Source organism: Hippocampus zosterae, chromosome 10 (assembly GCF_025434085.1).
Source record: "Hippocampus zosterae strain Florida chromosome 10, ASM2543408v3, whole genome shotgun sequence".
NCBI classification, from domain to species: Eukaryota; Metazoa; Chordata; class Actinopteri; order Syngnathiformes; family Syngnathidae; genus Hippocampus; species Hippocampus zosterae.
This window is the reverse complement of record NC_067460.1, coordinates 25,431,760-25,449,271: the sequence shown is the minus strand read 5'-3', so window position 1 is coordinate 25,449,271 and position 17,512 is coordinate 25,431,760. Positions and strand designations below refer to the sequence as shown.

General features: G+C 48.8%; 1 protein-coding gene across 3 annotated transcripts in view; it reads left to right on the top strand.

Annotated features, from left to right (window-relative positions):
- The window catches only part of LOC127608548 (roundabout homolog 1-like), a 121,242-nt gene that overhangs the window by 11,911 nt on the left and 91,819 nt on the right, over positions 1-17,512 (top strand). Inside the window, exon 1 of one of the 3 annotated variants that reach the window (XM_052077670.1) lies at positions 15,226-15,411. The exons of the other annotated variants lie outside the window; for them this stretch is intronic. Within the exon in view, the coding sequence (XP_051933630.1) occupies positions 15,288-15,411 (124 nt within the window). The 5' untranslated portion in view covers positions 15,226-15,287. Of the gene's footprint in view, positions 1-15,225; positions 15,412-17,512 lie in introns of those variants that run through there. 3 annotated transcript variants of the gene reach the window in all.

The window sequence follows — 17,512 nt, the reverse complement described above, 5'->3', positions numbered from 1 at the left end:
CTGAATTGTGTGGGCGGGGGGGCGACTGATTGGCACGGGACGCTCGCACTCTTGAAATGGCTAACCCCAATTCGGGTCCCTTCATGTTGGAATCGCCTTTGTGTGCCGGCCGTGATTTTCTTTGTTCTGAGTTTCCGTTGACGTCATTTTGCTGACGATCGATCCGAAGTGTGCGGGAGAACTTTGCCAACAGCCAAAGAAAAATCATTTCCAACATTTTTCGGGATTGATTGCTCGCGCAATCCTGAGTAGACCAAAAAATGTACTGGTGCGCTCTCCAATTTTAGAGACAAGAGGCCAACATTTATTGTGCGGGCAGTCTGGAGTCCCGCGTACAATTCTTTTTTGAACCACATTTTTATATCTTATATATATTTTATATTTTATATGCAATTATTTTTACTCCGTGTGCAGAACTTTGTATGCCGCAACATTTGTCAGATCTTTACCACCTAGAGGAGTTTTGTCGCTGTGTTTGTGATGAGAACTAAAACCAAGTCATGCACCATACATGGTTTGGGCAAAAAGACAAACAAACAAACAAAAAAAAACCCCATTGTATCGATATTTGTTTAAAAAATTATTCTTGTTATTTTTGTGTTGGTACAGTATTGCATCATTTGTTTGAGTGCTGGCCCGCGTTTGTGGATGTGATGAAACAAGGCCGTGCACAAAATATGGCCGCCCGCATGAAGCAAACATCATCTGGGCCTTCTGCTGGTACGATTGCGTCAATCTTTGGACTTCTTCCTGAGTCCAACTGTGCGAAAGCTTTCCGGACGCGTTTGGCGAGAACTTTTCTGCGGGTGTCTGCCCCGCGTGTTTGCGCTGTGAAATATTCATGCCGGCTGCGCCTCCAAAAGCAGGAGGTCGGGAGTATGGCGCGACGGCAGAGCTGTTGAATAATGGAGCGGCTGGCGCCAACTTTTAAACATCGGCCTTACCCGCCTTCTCGCTTACTGATGGCTTTCCATTCAATTCGCAGACGACGACAACCGCGCCGTAACTCTGAGAGGCGCTGGGAAAAAAAAATAGATCTATTTATATCTCGACATATATTTTAGCAACCCCCCCCCGCAACAGTCTTCTTGGATCACATAGTCAAAGATCAATTCAGCAATGAACGAATGAAACAAAACGGATGCTAATGTACTTAGCATGTAGCCAAAAGCATCACAACTTCCGAGCGTGCACATGAAGCCGAACGCGTTGCGATGACTTTGAAGCGCTAAAGACGGCCACGCTAAAACTGGATTAGGAAGTGCAAGTGAGTACACAAAAAACAGGCGGCAGGCAAATTGATGTCGGGGGACAAAGAGGAGTCGGCCGACATTGGCTTTTATGGCCGCCCCCCTCGCCGCCGGCCGTATAATGACGGCAAAACGCTGACGAGGGAGCCGGGTGATCCGTCACCGCCGGCCGGGTGCCCGTCACGCTCGGCCGTCACGGCGGCTCGAGGGTGCCGGCAGGCCGGCGGGCGGTGCAGATGGATGATACGCCCGTCCCAATACTTTTGTCTAGCCATTTACAGACATACACACACACACATGTGTGTGTGTGTGTGTGCACAAGCCTCCCCAAACGTAGCAGTTTAGCATGTGGTGTCCTTATTAGCGGCTCCTTCACGGCCACTTTATCGGCGCGGCAATAACACGAAGTCGCGGCTCGCCACACTCCAGTACGCTTGATAGCCGGCTGATGGACGTTCTTTGAGGAATTGCCGTCACCATCACTTTGATACCAATGGCCTGCCCCCACCCCACCCCCGGATGGAAATACTTGCTTGGATATGTCTGTAGTTTGGAATTTTGGGGAATTACGGTGCCGCACGAGGTACTGTGGTACTGTGGGGCCCAATCTGTGTACTTTCCTCCTCAGGTCAAAGGTCAGTTGAGCGTCTTTCGTGTGTTTCCATTGGACTCGATCGGCATTCTCGTTTTTTGCGTGAGGTTTTTTTTTTCCCTTTCACGCAACGTGATTCAATCAAGCAGTTTGCCGACGTGCAAGATCGAGCCATTTGACACTCTATCCTTTGTCAATGGTGATTGCTTATTGATCATGCGATCAATAGGTTTGTCACGTGTTGCCCGCATCCCCGCTGCCTCATTTTGGCTGCGGGCACAGAAAGATAAGAAGGAAGGAAGGACGGTCGACCCCAAGCCCACTCCATCGCCGAACACCATCCTGTGTTCGCGCTCCCGCTATTTTTGTTGATCCGTTTATTCGGGATGTATTTCCTCTCAAATTAGTTTTCTTCTCAAAATATATCGCTTTTGCTTTCTTTTCTCCGGATAAATTGTCATTCTTTTTTTTATAAGAAAAAATACAAGATCGTGTTGGTTTTCAATGATTAAGAACGGCGCACGCACCCCCTCTCCGATTTGTCTCTGCGCAAAGGCCGCCGCTTATTTGCTGAGCGAGTGTGCTGAGTTGGACTTCCTGTGCGGACAAAGTGCTGACTTGATGTTTTGGGGCCCTCGCGGCTGCTGAGAAAAGAAAAGAGGACACCTGGAGACTCCCGACTGGGCGCAGGTTGTGGTGCAGGACATTTGCATTCGAGACTTGATTCTCTTTCATAACTTTTCGTGGGGCTCTCCAAGCAGAGAGATGAATTTTTGAGATGGCTTATTTATGATCTGGCACGCAACGTTCTCATAAACATAAATCCACCTGTATGGTAAATGCATAATTCATATATCCTCCCCGATTTTATTATACAATACAATACAATACAATACAATACATGCTGATTTATATAGCGCTTTCACAACAGCGGCAGCTGTAACAAAGCGCTTTACAAAACAGTTAACAAAGCAAAATAGTAAACACAACACATAACATAAAACACGGACAGTCGTGCAGTCCTAACCACTTTTCCGTCACACGCTTTGTTGTTTGAAGCGGTTTGAGATGAAAGAGGAGAGAATCAAAGTGTCCTTTAACCAGTGGATCAGAGACGTCATGCTCAAAATGTGCACACGTCGGCTACAGGCTAAGTTTCAAAGTCAACAAGAAGCTGTAGCATCCATTGACGAAAAAAGAGATTGGTTCACTTCTCCTGTCCCATGGAAATCCATTTCAATTCCAAGCGGCGACTCACGGTTCCAAATACGCATCGGCGCTCTTCGCCAACGCTCCTCTCTCCTCATCCTCAACTTCAGCGGCCATCCATCCAGCCGCACCAACGCCGACTTATTGCACTCGAAGCTGTGATGCGCGTGCCAAGAGTCTGTCAGTGCAAAATGTTTTTTCAGGAAAAAACCTGTCTGTGTGTGTGTGTGTATAATTTTTTGAAAGACTTTTATTTCCTTTTTCACACTTATTCGACTCAACTCAACTGGAGCAAAAAGAATGAAAACAGCAGAAGCCCTGGGGTTGATCCCTGCGGAACACCACACGACATACATTGAGGGTGCGCATCTCTCCCATATAGGACGATCCAATACCTTCTTGTTGTCGGTATATAAATGAACTCTACTCTTTATGTATTGCCATCGATTTGAATTGTATTCTCATCTTTTGAATCGAAACCAATTCAAATTGAAAAACAAAAACAAGCAGTATTGTTTGACGCGAGACAACCGCAAAGACAAATACTTTGGGACAAATGCCCCACGTTGAAATCGTCTCCGACCGGTTTCAGCATCGCGAGCTGCGCCGCCCTAATGTGACGCTTACGAAAACAAACGTGGCGATGATGTCTATTTAAGAGCTGGCCAATTACAGTCTTTAAGTCGGCCCTTTCATGACAGATCGAACGCCCGTCTTTTAATTTTATGGCGGCAATATACATCGACGGAGAAAAAGGGATGTCTCTGGCTGAAGACTTTTCTTTTTTTAATCGTCTCCTTAAAGGCTTCCAAATGATCATTCAGGACGCGGGGAGTGTCAGGGGACGACGTGGCGCTCGGCGGGGGGTCGCGTCGAGGGGACAATGTCGTCGCCGTCACGCCCGTCAACGCTCATTTCTGCCTTGGATTTCTTTATTCAATGGCTTCGCCGGAGTCGGCCGGCGCTATTCCCCGAAGAAGCTCGCGGATCGCTGTTAGATGAAGCTACCGGCGTATTTGCTGGAATTCATCACGTCCAGATGGGAAGAATCGGGCTGCTTCCGATTGATTTGCCGTCAGTGGTTTTGCTGCCGCTCACAAGGTGGTCACCAAGGGCAGGGGGTCTTTTTTTTCTTTTTTTTTTTTTCTCCAAGCATCATGCGATCCGCACCATTTCCATCACAGCAAAGTGACTTGTGGCTTTTCACGTATTAGCGCGCATTAGCGCGCATTAACCCTTTTGTCCACTTGGGGTTCCGTGACCCTTTCTCGCTGACCAAAGGACGGCCAAGAAAGACCTTTATCGTCGGATGCCATCGATTGGCCGACTCTGATTTTTCCTCTCTCCGACCTTTCGTTGAGATTGTCCTTGGAGCGTGCGTTGCGTTATTTGCGGCCCTGGGCTTGTGCCGCTGAGCTTCCCGTACCGTCGATCCTGACTTGATGAATCTGCTTCAAATGTCGTTGATTTTTTTCAGGCACCTTGCGAGCTCTGCAGCAGCGCGCTGCCATGTGAGACTGGCTTGGGCGGGTTGAATTGAAAAGAAAACGATCAATGGAGTTGGGCGCAAGTGAAGTAATTGAGCGTCAAATAGCTGCTTGAAATCAAATTGGCAGACTTTCTTTGTCTTTTCAAGCATGACTTCTTGAGACTTTTTTTTTTTTTTGCGGTTCGACTGCTCGGTCCAACCAAATTTAAGCTTTCGGTGTGAAACTGGCTTTGGTGACTGAATTCAAAATGAAAAAACATGCGGATGGAGTATGCCGTCGGGCGAGTTGACCCAAAAAAGGCTCCTTCAAAACCAAACCGGCAGACTTTAGGATGGATTTTTTTTTCGCAGGAGCTTTTTTTTTGGTACCTCTTCTCACTGTGGATATGTCCACCAAATCTCATGTTGCTGCATGCGATTGGCTTTGTGATATGAACTCAACAAGACACTGATTTACTATTTTTCACCGAAAATCTTCTTATCTACAAGTTACGAGGCGGCTCTTTCTGTTTTAGAAATCAAAAGTTTTGCCTGTCGAAACGGGCGTCGTTCCAAAAGTGCATCTCCACCTGAAAACTGCTTACATGAGAGCCTTTGCAAAAAAAACAAAAAACGGGGAGGGGGAGGCATTGTCCTCAGCTTTTATTTAAACATGCCGCATGCGTTAGCCTGGGGGTTGGAGGCCGCGCAAGGTGGGGGCGTCAAGTCTCTTTATGGCCAATTAGGCTCGCCAAAGGATGGGAGATAGTCCCGGTTCAAACTTCCTTTCCCTGGGTGCCCCATTAGAGTGCTGAAAAGCCGGCAAAAGCCCCCGCGAGTCCCTGGCTCCATACAGAAGAGAGGAAAAAAAGTGACCCGGATCCGAAAGGTAGCTCTGCTTTGCTAAATATAAGGAGACGGCATTTGCCCTTCGCTTGGGCAAAAGTGCAAATATATGCGTGCCAAGAGAGGTGAGAAGCTGCAGCTTTGTTATGTGAGATGGGGGGCGGGGGGGGAGTATTGCAACACTGAAGTTGAGATTTTGTGAGTCTGCGAGCTGTCCATCGCGGATGTGGATTTCTATATTTGTTCACCCAGAAGGAGCCGCTTCCTTTGCGAGGTGGCCAATGAAAAACCAAACCAAACCCGTCGACTCCGATCTTGCAGGACTCCCGTGCCAATGCTGCCCGCCCACCCTCTTGGGATCCATCGTCGGCAGACTCGGCCCCGCCACCGCTTTTGCCGCACGGGCTTTAGGCCCATCTGTTGATCCTCTGTAGTCAGGCGTCCCAAAAAATGGATCTTAATGTCGGGTGTCTGTCACGACTGTGTCAAGCTATTCAAAAGTCGGCAAAGTTGTGCAGATGCTCGTGCCATCCTGGATGCCGGTAATCCCCCCCAAAAAAAGTCCTCGTTCTACTTGGCATTCTGCGTGCGGCTTTGTTGTTCCTCCCTGAAAAAGAGGCTTCGCTTCAACAAAGGCCTCGCCCTCCTTGTCATTTCCTCGCCAGCGGCTAATTTATTGCCACTCACGCCACCGTGCCAGCGTGCGGGCGCAAATTGCGTCTGGTGCATCTTTATTCAGCGGCGGGGTTGTGCACTGGAGACGCCGCCGACTCGGGTGACGAAGCCCGCTTGCGCGTTTTTCAAGGCCAATCTGGGACTCAACATTTTCCTCCGGGACTGTTTCAAACGCGTCCGTGCCATGAATCCGCAGCGGAAAAAACAATTGAATCCCTCGCTGATGAAGGCTTTCCACCTATTTTCTTCTATTTTGGAATCAATTACGTCTCTCAGGAAAGACGTTTACCTCACGCAACACCTTGTCAAAACGTCTACTTCAAACCAAGCCTTCATTTGGACTCGATTGGCCAGTTGCAGAAAAGGCCCCGCCCCTGAAAGTTGCCGCATTTGCATAATTTCACCTGTAGCTTTGATGAAGGAGCCTTCAGGGGAACGCGAGAGGTTTCACATTGCAACTGTTTGTCTCTTTCCTCCACCCAAATGTCAGGAGACACAAAGTAATGAGACGGTTTTATAGCCGTAACACACTTCAGTGCGTGTGTGTATATGCCGTGCGCTCGTGCGCACAGTTTACAAATGAGAAGGTCGAATAAACCGCTATCAAAACAAGATACAGGTCAACGACGTCGACCTTTAAACCTCCACGAGGCTCAATGTCAAGTGTTTGTTTGTTTGTCCGTCTGTTGGTTAGTTACTCCCTAAATAGCTAGCATTTTATACATTTAACAAGCTAAGCTAACCTGCATTTCTCAAACGAGCTAAACTAAGCAGCATTTCTCCAACAAGCTAAGCTAACCCACAAATATCTGTCCAGCAAGCTAAGCGAACAATTCCTATTTATCTATCGATCGATCTATCTCCATCCATCTATCCATCCTGCTCTTGTTCCGAATGTCTTTTTTTATACAGACATTTATTCTGATGCGTTATAATGACGATTATAATCCCTAATTTAGCAAGCATGGACACTAGCGCTAATCTTAGCCTTTAGCGCAGGGGTCCCCAACCGCCGGGCCGCGTAACGATACCGGTCCTCGGGGCATTTGGTACCGGGCCGCACAATAAGAAATTCCGTCGTGTTGATTTTGAAATACCACAGATACTTTATTTTGAAAAATTACCGGATTCTCCGTTATATCCGCCCGTGGCACTTGACACACGTCAAACCAGGCTTCTCAGTCAGCTCTTAGCATATTATTTTGTAGTATTTATTTGCCACAACGTGTCACTCGAACACGAACGATCGCACGTGTAGAAACTTTGTCCGGCTTCAAGCTGCAAGAAGCTTTGAGTGCATTCACGCGTCATCGCCGCACAAGAAGAAAAAGGCAGACAAAGGAAGGTCGACGAAAAGTGACGGATGATCAAACGTGAAAGCGTTATCGATTCTCCTCAATTGTGTTGGCCGCGATTAAAGTGCGGATCCCGAAATGGACGCCCTCTCGCTGTAAAAAGGCTTTTGCAATAAAACACCCGCTTGACAGGGAGGAAGAAAGGGAGAGGGCAGATACTTGTGTTGTGCTTCATTTCATTTTAAAGGAGGCACAGCAGCAACACTCTTCCCCGCTGCGATGAACGGCATTCATCTATTGTACTTTGTCACCCTCCCCCCCGCCACCACCCCCATAAGGTTAACCGTTTCTAAATAGGAAAACGGCACCCTATAACATTGCACTTGATAAAAAATAAAAACATACAGTAATTAATCAAAGGTAGAGAAATGAACAATTTTGGGGCTTCCCTTCATTTGACATTGCGCTGCTCCTTCTCGCCTGCATGCCGTGGCCACCTGGAGACAGTAGAATACAGATATCCCGGCGAGTGGAACTGCTCTCAGCTCCTTAGTAGGCCGGGATAATATTCGTCACTCCTTGCAGAAGATAAAGAATACATTCCCGTTGGGTTCCAAGCGATATCCTTTGCTTACGTTGTAACACCGCAATGCTATTAGTTAGCCCTTTTCCCATATTGGGTTAGCGTTGCCATAGCAAATAATAATCTGGCAGGATGATTTTTTTTTTGGAGGTTCATCTTAACAGTCAACCAACCGGGACTGGCAATGAACCGTTTCATGATTCCAGGAGGCTTTTTGTGACTCTTTTATTTTGCCGCAACCTGCCTGCTGTTTGGTCTCTGATAGCTTTGAAGTCTTTGGGTGGGCGTTTGTCGAAGCAGATGGAGCCGCCGGGTGCAAAGGTGAAGGGCGAGCAGGATAGGGCGGCGAGATGCGCTACCTTTCCAATTGCGTCAGCCGTCTTTGTCTGCCTTGCCGCCCCCCCCCCCCCCCACCCCCACCCCCGCCGCGCTCCCATCAGCTGCCGGAACAATAAAGGCGATGAAAGAGGCCCAGTAATGGATCTTTTCTCCGCGCCGGTCCGACTTAACTACAGATGACAGCTCGCCACTCGTCTGCACTCCGACGCCGCCCGGCCGGCCTTTATTGTTGTCCCTCCGTCGATGGGGGGGGGGGGAGCCGTTTTTTTTTTCTTCTTTCCTGAATGGATGTCATTACAGTTTCAGCGTGTTTGCACAGGCAGCTCTTTGAGGTGCTTTGCAATGTTTGACTAGAGATTGCAAACATGCAGTGGGGGATTTTAGAAATGTATCAATGCCACTATGGCGGGTGGGGGGGGGGGGGGTGCCTTGGGGTTGCGCTCCACCGGTCTTTTTACTGAAGCCCCCAAAATATTTTTGCATTAGCATGACTCATGTTAATTATTATATTGATTATAGGACAAAACAAACAGGTAAATGAGTTCAAATGACGGATTTGTAATTTTTTTAACTTGAATATTATTTTTTATATTTGTTTTATTCTACAAGCGTCGGAGGGCATAACTCTCAAATTTCAAACACAAGAAGAATGTTGGTTTGCATATGATGAAACAATTAAAACGACCCAAAAATCCACTTTTTTCCCCCAATGTGCAGCAAAAATGTAATTTACATCAGTGTATTAATCATGAAAATTCAAATGTTTAATCACTGCAATGTGTGCCCCCCCCCCCAAAAAAAAATTAGTTGGCTGATTGCACCGCCCGCCATTGGATCCTGTAGCAGACTTACCCCGAATAATTACAAAAAAAGTCTTCTCCAGTTTTTTTTGGTTTAATTTATTTTTTTTGGTCAACATGTTTGCTTCCAGCGCGACGTCGCGGCTGCCAGTTTTCCCGGCAGCATATGTTACCCCGTGCCAGCCGGCAAATGATTGACGCGGGAGCTGCCTCAGACGTGTCGAAAAACGTCCCTCTGATCGGCGCTCAGGCATGCGAGGAAATTCCAGGCCCGCCTCAAGGTCCAGGTCCCCCGTCGTCGTCGCCTTCGCCCGCCCGTTGCCGCTCCGCACTCCTTCCCAAACCGCTTCATGTGGCGTCGAAGGCGGGCCGCAGCCCCTGCCCATCTTTGGCCACCCCCCTCCGGCTGCCGCGTTTTGGCACGCGCGCCCTTTGCGGCGGCTCGGAAAATTCAATCAGATGCTTAATTACATCCGAACACGGGTTCCCACCAGCTGGCTTTATTCCCCCCGCTCCTGATTAAAGGGATTTGAAAAATGAAATTTAACAGTGCATTTGCATACGCTTCTAAATGGGGGGAAATTGTCTGTGTGCAAGCCCCGCCCCCCATAGGAATTAATGGGAATTGTTCGCAACAATCTTCACAATAAAACGTTTCGTCGCAGCATCGTGATGAAAATTAAATATTACGCGGGCACAAAAGCAACGATGTTGACACAAAAATCATAATATTTACATCAACACACTTTCTAAAATACAAATATACACTTAACTACGAAAACAAAGTGGAAAATGCACCCCCAAAAAAAGAGCGTAATGTTTGATGGTTTATTTTTCAGATTCAGCATGACAAAAAAAGATTAGATTGGATGTAGTTTAGTTTTATTGTTTCCGGTCATGGTTCTGTTCAGTTTGTGACCAGCAGGTGGCATAGAAGGGCTTCTGCGCTGGTGTCGCACCTGTTGCTCATTATGTCACTTGTATTTTTTTTGTCTTTTTCTGAAAAGGACTGCCACGCCATCTACTCGGCGTTGGATTGTTGTGTCACTGTCATGGTTCTTTTGTTTGTTACATTGGATTATTCAGATTTTTCAGGATTTTTGTGTTGAGTTTTTCAATTCAACTCCTGTAAGTGGTTTTTGTTCAGTACTCTTTTTTTTTTAGTCCACTACCATCGTACCAACATGATAATGCAATGAGCCACATGCTGCTTCATGGGCTCAACAAATCCGCCGCAGCGCACAGACATTGCCAGCGCAAAATGTGTCCCAAATTTGACAGAAACTTTTTCCCATAAATGTTTAAAAGTTGAAGGAGGGGGGGGGGTTGGCTTGTGTGCCTCATGCGTGGCAGTCAGGTGAGCCGGCAAGTCGGACGCGCCGGCTCATAAATCAGGCAAAAGAAGATCCGCAAACACAACAGCGATCATATCTGGCCTGCCTGACGAATGGCACTGCGGAGGCGTAATGGGGGCCAAGTGGGGGCCTGCTCGCCAAGTCGCGCCAAGAAAGTGGCTCCATTAATCGCAGCGAGGCCGGCGCTGTCCTCATCTTCATCTACATACACTGTGATGACTGCGCTGCTTTCCCCCCCCCCCCTCTATCCTTGCAAGGTGAATGTGTGAATGATTTATTGGACATGATCGACCACGCTGGCGCTTCCGCGTGGCCAAAAACTCCAATGGCGCCTTTAGTTCATAAGCGACACTTACGTGGCCTTAGAAAACAAGCAAAACAGCTCAAATGATGATTTTTAACCTTCTCAAACGCGTGTGAGTGAAAAGCTAGATGAGACTACTCGCTGGAATTGGAGATGCCATGAAACTGGCAGCGATTTCAACAAGTGACTGGATGAAAAATGGAAGCTGCGGAACATTCAGACGTGATCATTGAGGGGCTGGTTGAATCTGGCGCTTGGATTGATGGCACAGACGCCACCTTTTGACGACGACACGGAGAGCCTGTTTGTGAGCTGAGATTAGCTCAACGGGCTAGCTGTTACGTTCTGATAAACAAGGACAATCCAAGCGAACACACCTGTGGGGGGATAAAACATAGTTTGGGGGCGGGGGCTTGGGGGGGTTTAAAGCTTTTGGAGTATATCTGGCAGCCCAAACTCAAACGAGAGACCCTTTTGCCATTGTTTTCAATTCAGTTTAGCGATAAAGAATCATTTTCTGCTAAGTAGCCTGCCGTCTACTGCTTGTAAACATTATGTCAAGGTCTACTGAAATTTGCAATTGGAGGAATCTCATATTAGCAGGATTAACAGAATTAATGGGAACAGAACAACGTAAATGAGATTAGCATTAGCAATGTGATCTTGATATCATTTTCGAATGAATATTTCTCATTGGTGGTGAAGATGATGAAGGACGCTGTAATTAGTCCCGTTGAAACAACAAGAGGAGGATGAGGCTGCGGGGGCCTATTGTTTGGCACAACTGCGCGGGGGTGGGTGGTGTAGGGGGGGTCGATTGGCCCAAGCGCTCAACTCCAACAATGTGGTGCGTCAGTGCCATCTGTTGGCCGTGCGCATCACTGCAGGCTTTGTTTCTGCCATGAAGTTAGACTCAAGTAAGCTGCAACGTTGGCAAGTGACGTGACGCTGAAAGGGTTCCAACTGCACACAACCCTGACCTCTAGTGGACAGTTTATATATTACGTCTTTGTGTTGTGTGTCAGAGCTGACTTTGCCGTGCACATAAACGTGCACATACAGTGGAAAATTGGGTACACTGTACAAAAAAGTTTTGGAAAATAAAAATCTAATTAAAGAGATGACTAAACGCAATGCAGGGAATTCAATTATTATTATTATTATTATTGTTGTTGTAGCTCGGGCAAAATGTTTGTTGGTATATTTGTAACTGATGTTGCCAACGTATCACATGCCCCCCCTCCACCCCTCCCAAATACACACATTTGGGAATACCAAATTGCAAAAGTGTGAGTGCCCCCCCCAACCCCCCCAAAAAAACTATCTAACATGTGCAGCTTGTTTCCAGTCGACTGTGGTCTGGGCTTTGCTGGTAAATGTGTGGAAGGTTTGTAAGTGATGACATGGCTTCTCCTTGCACACATTAACCTTCAACCAGCTTGGCCCCGTGACTCATTGATTGCAATGGCCGTTGTGTGCGCGCGCGCTCGCGTGAGGCCGGAAAACAGATTGAGCATGAAGGTGTGGGGGGTTTGTCGCCACACTGATTGCATGGCTCATCGTGGAATTTGTTCGGTCACTTGCAGGGCTGCGGTTTATATTCTGAGCCCCCCCCCCCCCCCACACACACACACAAAAATGTTGCTATATTCATTTAATAGACACATACAGTGCACATATTAAACAGATTTTTGGGGGGTAGATTTTTACACATTGTAACATCATTCACGTCAAAAACATGACTTTGTTTTGGTTTTCATTATGGCCCTAACACCAATTAAATTGGTGTATTATGTATAAAGTTGTCACTTTGTACATAATCGATGGAACAGCGCATTCCATTTTCCTCGGCATCTGCTGTTTCTTCCTGCTTTTCTTTGTGTGTGTGTGTGTGTGTGTGTGTGTGTGTGTGTGTGTGTGTGTGTGTTGTGTTGGAGTGAGTGGCGCTCCTGCTGCGCTTCAAGCTGCGGCCGGTCCCCGGCGCACCCGCTCAACCTGCTGTCGCCTTGCTGGGAGAGGGATGGCCGGGCACTTCTTGCAAAGATTGGTTGAAAGTAGGCCAAAGTGGTCGGTCCTATTTTGCGTCGTCTCTCGTGATTAGCTTTGACGCTAAGCAAAGCTATCGTCGTCCTCGACGCAGTGCCTTGTTTTATGTGGGAAATCTGCTACATTGTGATGAATAGGGCTACCAAAAGGATTATTATTATTTTTAACAACATGCTTACAGTTGACCGGCAATATTCATGGGGAATAAGGGCCAAGCCAGCCATTGAAATGCATTAGCGGGGGGGGGGGGGGGGGGGGGGGGGGAGAAAGAATATGCATCTTGTATTTTTTAATCAGTAAAGTCATCAGTTTTGGGGTCATTCTGGCCATTTCCAGAGGTCCTTCCAAAAGGAGGCAATCGTTTCACATCTTTTTCACTTAAAAATATGAAATTTGGTGGGCACGAGTAGACCCACAAAAATGTCTGAGGAAGCCATGTCAGGAAAGACGGCGAAAGTCTGTCATTTTAGTTACAAGCGGCCATTTTAGGAGGATTTTTGCCCTGTCATGTGGGCGGGTGGGGCATGGCGTCAAAGTGTGATCATTTTGCACTCTTGAAAATGGCCACGTGAAGCCATTTGCGTACTTGGCTGCGCTCTGCGCTTGCTAATGACATCCTACACGTTGGCAACGAAGAAGGGGGGCACCGCGGGGACTCGGGCCGAGGACAGACCGAGCGAGAAAGCCAATGAGCGGAGAGGTGCGACCTTCAGTTTCACCTCCCGCCTCTCCTCCCCTAAGCCGCAGGAAACCGGCACTGTAACCGGAAACGCAGACTTGCTGAGCTGGATCTTGACCAAAATAGGCTCGGATGCGGCACGTGCGTCTTTCAGGTTCCATCTGCAGGCGTCTTAGCCGGAATATTTTATTTATATTATGGAATCTTTTTATTTGATTGATTCAGCCCGGTAGTCCAGTGGTTAGCACGTCGGCTTCACAGTGCAGAGGTACCGGGTTCGATTCCAGCTCCGGCCTCCCTGTGTGGAGTTTGCATGTTCTCCCCGGGCCTGTGTGGGTTTTCTCCGGGTGCTCCGGTTTCCTCCCACATTCCAAAAACATGCGTGGCAGGCTGATTGAACACTCTAAATTGTCCCTAGGTGTGAGAGTGAGAGTGCGAATGGTTGTTCGTTTCTGTGTGCTCTGCGATTGGCTGGCAACCGATTCAGGGTGTCCCCCGCCTACTGCCCGGAGACGGCTGGGATAGGCTCCAGCACCCCCCGCGACCCTAGTGAGGATCAAACGGTACGGAAGATGAATGAATGAATGAATGAATGAATGATTCAGCCCTTGAAGTTACTTTCCTCTCGCAACATGAAATTAGGTTCTAACATGAGTAGAAGAAAAAAAAAACAAGCCACTCCATGAAATATACATTTGGGTTGCAAGCAACCATGGTGGGGGTCATTTGGCTTAGTTGAGGCCAAGCCGATTTTGGAAAATGTGGATTCTTTTCAATTCCACCCCTGTAGTAAAATGCGATTGTCACGTCACGTACCCGCCAGCAGGTGGCGGGCTTTTCCCTCCGCCAACTGCACACCTGTCCGTAATTTCGGGCTGATTATCCTCCTTTATTAAGAGGCTCCGGCAGTCCACTCACTGCCGGAGAATTCCATGCCGTGCCATTGTTCTCTCGCGCTATTTTCCTCGATTGTTAACTACTCGTTGCCTTTTTGCCTTGCGGCCATCACTCTTGTTATTCGCTCATTTATTTCGCTCTATTTTCGGCTCATCTCGGTCAAAAATGAACTCAGAGGAGAGAATTAGTCCGATTGCGACCAACTCTGAAAGTTTTTTTTTTCCTGCGTGAGGTCAGAACACGGCAGGAGAGTTTGATTGATCACTCCGGTGTGAGCCTTCCTCTCTTGACCTCTAAACGCGTGTTCCCCTTTTCCGAAACGTATCCTCCAGCTCGGGTTCCCTGCGGACCAAGCGGATACGCCTCGTGTTGCGTCTTCTGTTACCGAGGCATCGGAAGCGTTGCCGTTTCCGACGCTCTGCCGTGTGATGTGTGATGTTCTTTCAGAGCCATTAGTGGGCCGATTTACTGCCTGCACATTAACAGCCAGTCAGACGCCGCTCAGGGTGTGTGTGTGTGTGTGTGTGAGCGAGTATTGATGCACACTGACGGGATGAAAATCCGTCTGTGGGTGAGCATCGTGGGTGTGCCGTGTGAAAGGACTTGGTGAGACGCTGTTTCTCAAAGTCGAGGCTGCTCTGTGGTGATTTATTTCTGACACGGGGGGGGGGGGGGACGAGTGACGGGCTGGGTGGGAAAGGGGACGACACACCCACACGCACACATGGCGGCGTGGTGGATGACGCCTGCCTGAGTGCTGCTCAACTTCCAGCATTCAAAGGACTCTTCAAAGAGAGCGAGAAGTGCACCAGTACTGGGCTTTTTTGGGACTAGGGGGGTGGGGGGGGGGTCCGATCATCGAGGAGGACCACGACTCGACTCCACTGCTCCAAAGACATGACGGCAGCTTCCGTTGAAGCCCGGCGGTGAGCCGCGGCGGGTCGCAGGCATGGCCGGGCTGCTGCTTCTTCTGCTTCTGCTGCTGGTGGTCGGGATGCACGGCGGGGGGTGCTCGCCGGGGGGCGCCCCGGGAAAGTACAAAGGAAGCTGGAGGTGGAAAGGGGACAGGAGCCGTGAGTAAACGCCGCCTTCGTCCATTCCGCTTTGCTTCAAGGACTTTGGGCTCGTTTTGTTGCCGTTTATTGCGTGCGCGGTGTTCTCCGGAAAGGGGGGGGGGGTTGTGCTTTGGATGCTCCCGTGTGGATGCATCCAAAGGGTCAGAACCAGACAAAGCACAGCTCAAAAGACCACAACCGCCACTACAAATATCAGAAGATGTTTTTTCTCATGCTCAGGCCTCTGGAGGCAACTGCAGGGGGGGGGGGGGGGTCACACTTCTCGTCCTTCCTGGAAAGCTGACAGCTGATGGGATTGTTTGGCAGCGCTCGACTCTTTCGAGCGATGGAATGTTGCGGCGCGTAGGTCGAAAGGGACGCGGCGGTCTTGATGCCGTTCCGAGATGAAACGCCGACGGCGACGGGACTGGCAAAAGGCGGCCAGCCCAGCCGAGTGGCTTTTTTGCAGTTTTCAGCTGGTTGTTATTAAACTCGCTGTCGTCATCTAGTGGTGGGGGACTGAAGTGCACTCAGAACTCCCAATTTTTACCCGGGCGGAATGCATCTTTCAAGCAGCGGCTTTGATCTTGACTTCTGCGTGTGTGTGTGTATGTGTGTGTGTGTGTGTGTGTGTGTGTGTGTGTGTGTGTGTGTGTGTGTGTGTGTGTGTGTGTGTCTGGCTTCAGGCTGAATTGTGCTTTTGAAACATAATTTGTGTGATGGGGTGCTGGCATTTGATTCATGTCAAGTCAGAGGGGAAAATCAATTTGCTTGACGAGTGAATTGAGTTCTGAGGTTGGTCACAAAACAGATTCAACTGGTAAGTCAAGGCAACGGCCAAAAAAGTGGCCACAAGGGGGCGGGCGCGCTGTTTTCTTCAGCCCCGATGACGTTCCGTCATGCCGCCGTCGAAGCTGACGGTCCCGCGTGCGACCAAAACCTTTTTGCTCGAGCGACGCAGGCAGCGTGGAACAAAAACACGACTCGCTCTCCCTGTTCCTGTTCCCGCTTTGGGTGCAGGTTTTGTCACCATTCGCGAACTGTACAATTTCCCCGTCCCTGTTCCTGAACTTTTGCTCAGCCAAACAACAGGGAGACTCTTTTGGGGATTCCTTTCCATAGTGCGTTCCTGTTCCTGTTCCTGCGTTGAGTCCAGGGGAGTCGTACTTGCGTACTCTGTAGCGGCTCTGCAGCGCGACCCTCGGGCCCAGGCCCACTGCTGCTTTTCCTGAGGACGTGCGGACGTTCTCCACCGGTGGTCCATTTTTTTTTTTTTTTGAAGCCTCGCCTCCCCACCTGCAGGAACACGCGTTTTGGATTAGCAAGCAGCCAGTCAGTCACAGGTAGGCCATGCGTCAGCATAATGCGACCCAGATGGCCACATTACGGCCGCCAGAAGCGCCGTGCCACGCACCATTAAGCACGCTGATGTGGTCTCAAGACTTGGGACGCCGTTGTTGGGCTTTTGGTCTGATTTAGCCTCCGGGAGTACCCGATACCTCAAAATGAGGTCTGATACAGAAACCCGCTAATAGTCCTTGCCTAGTTGTAGCCTTCATTTTTGAGCTGGATGTGTCCAATTCTTTTTTGGGGGGGGTTGGGGGGGGGCATTCCACAAAGTCTTGGATGAGTTTGCCCCCAAACTCCCCCCGCCCCCCTCCATCCATCCTGTTGGGTTGCTAACCATTTGGAAGTGAACAAACACAGACGTGGATTTGGCCTTCAGATGTGTGCGATGATTAAAAAAAAACAAAACAAACAAAAAGAAAGATATTTATTGTTCTTTGAATGATCTTTTTAAATGGAGCTGCTTTCTGGATGACTTTTTTTTTTTGGACGCACGCAGAGCAGCATGTCCCGCCTACGAACTCTGCGTCAACATCAAATGTGCATGCGTGTGGCACCCAAGCGCTGGCGGGACCCCGGATAGATAAATAAATGAAAGCTTTTCTATTTTTAATCTTGGCCACATTGACGCCCGACTTTTCTGGCGCTTCTCTCGTCTTCGGCGTCAGGGGTCGGTCGGGCTGCTCGCAATCAATGGCGGCGTGGTCGGCTTTTATTTTGTTTTTGTTTTTTTTGCTTGCGTGCGTGCGTGCGCCCCGACGCGGTCTCCCGG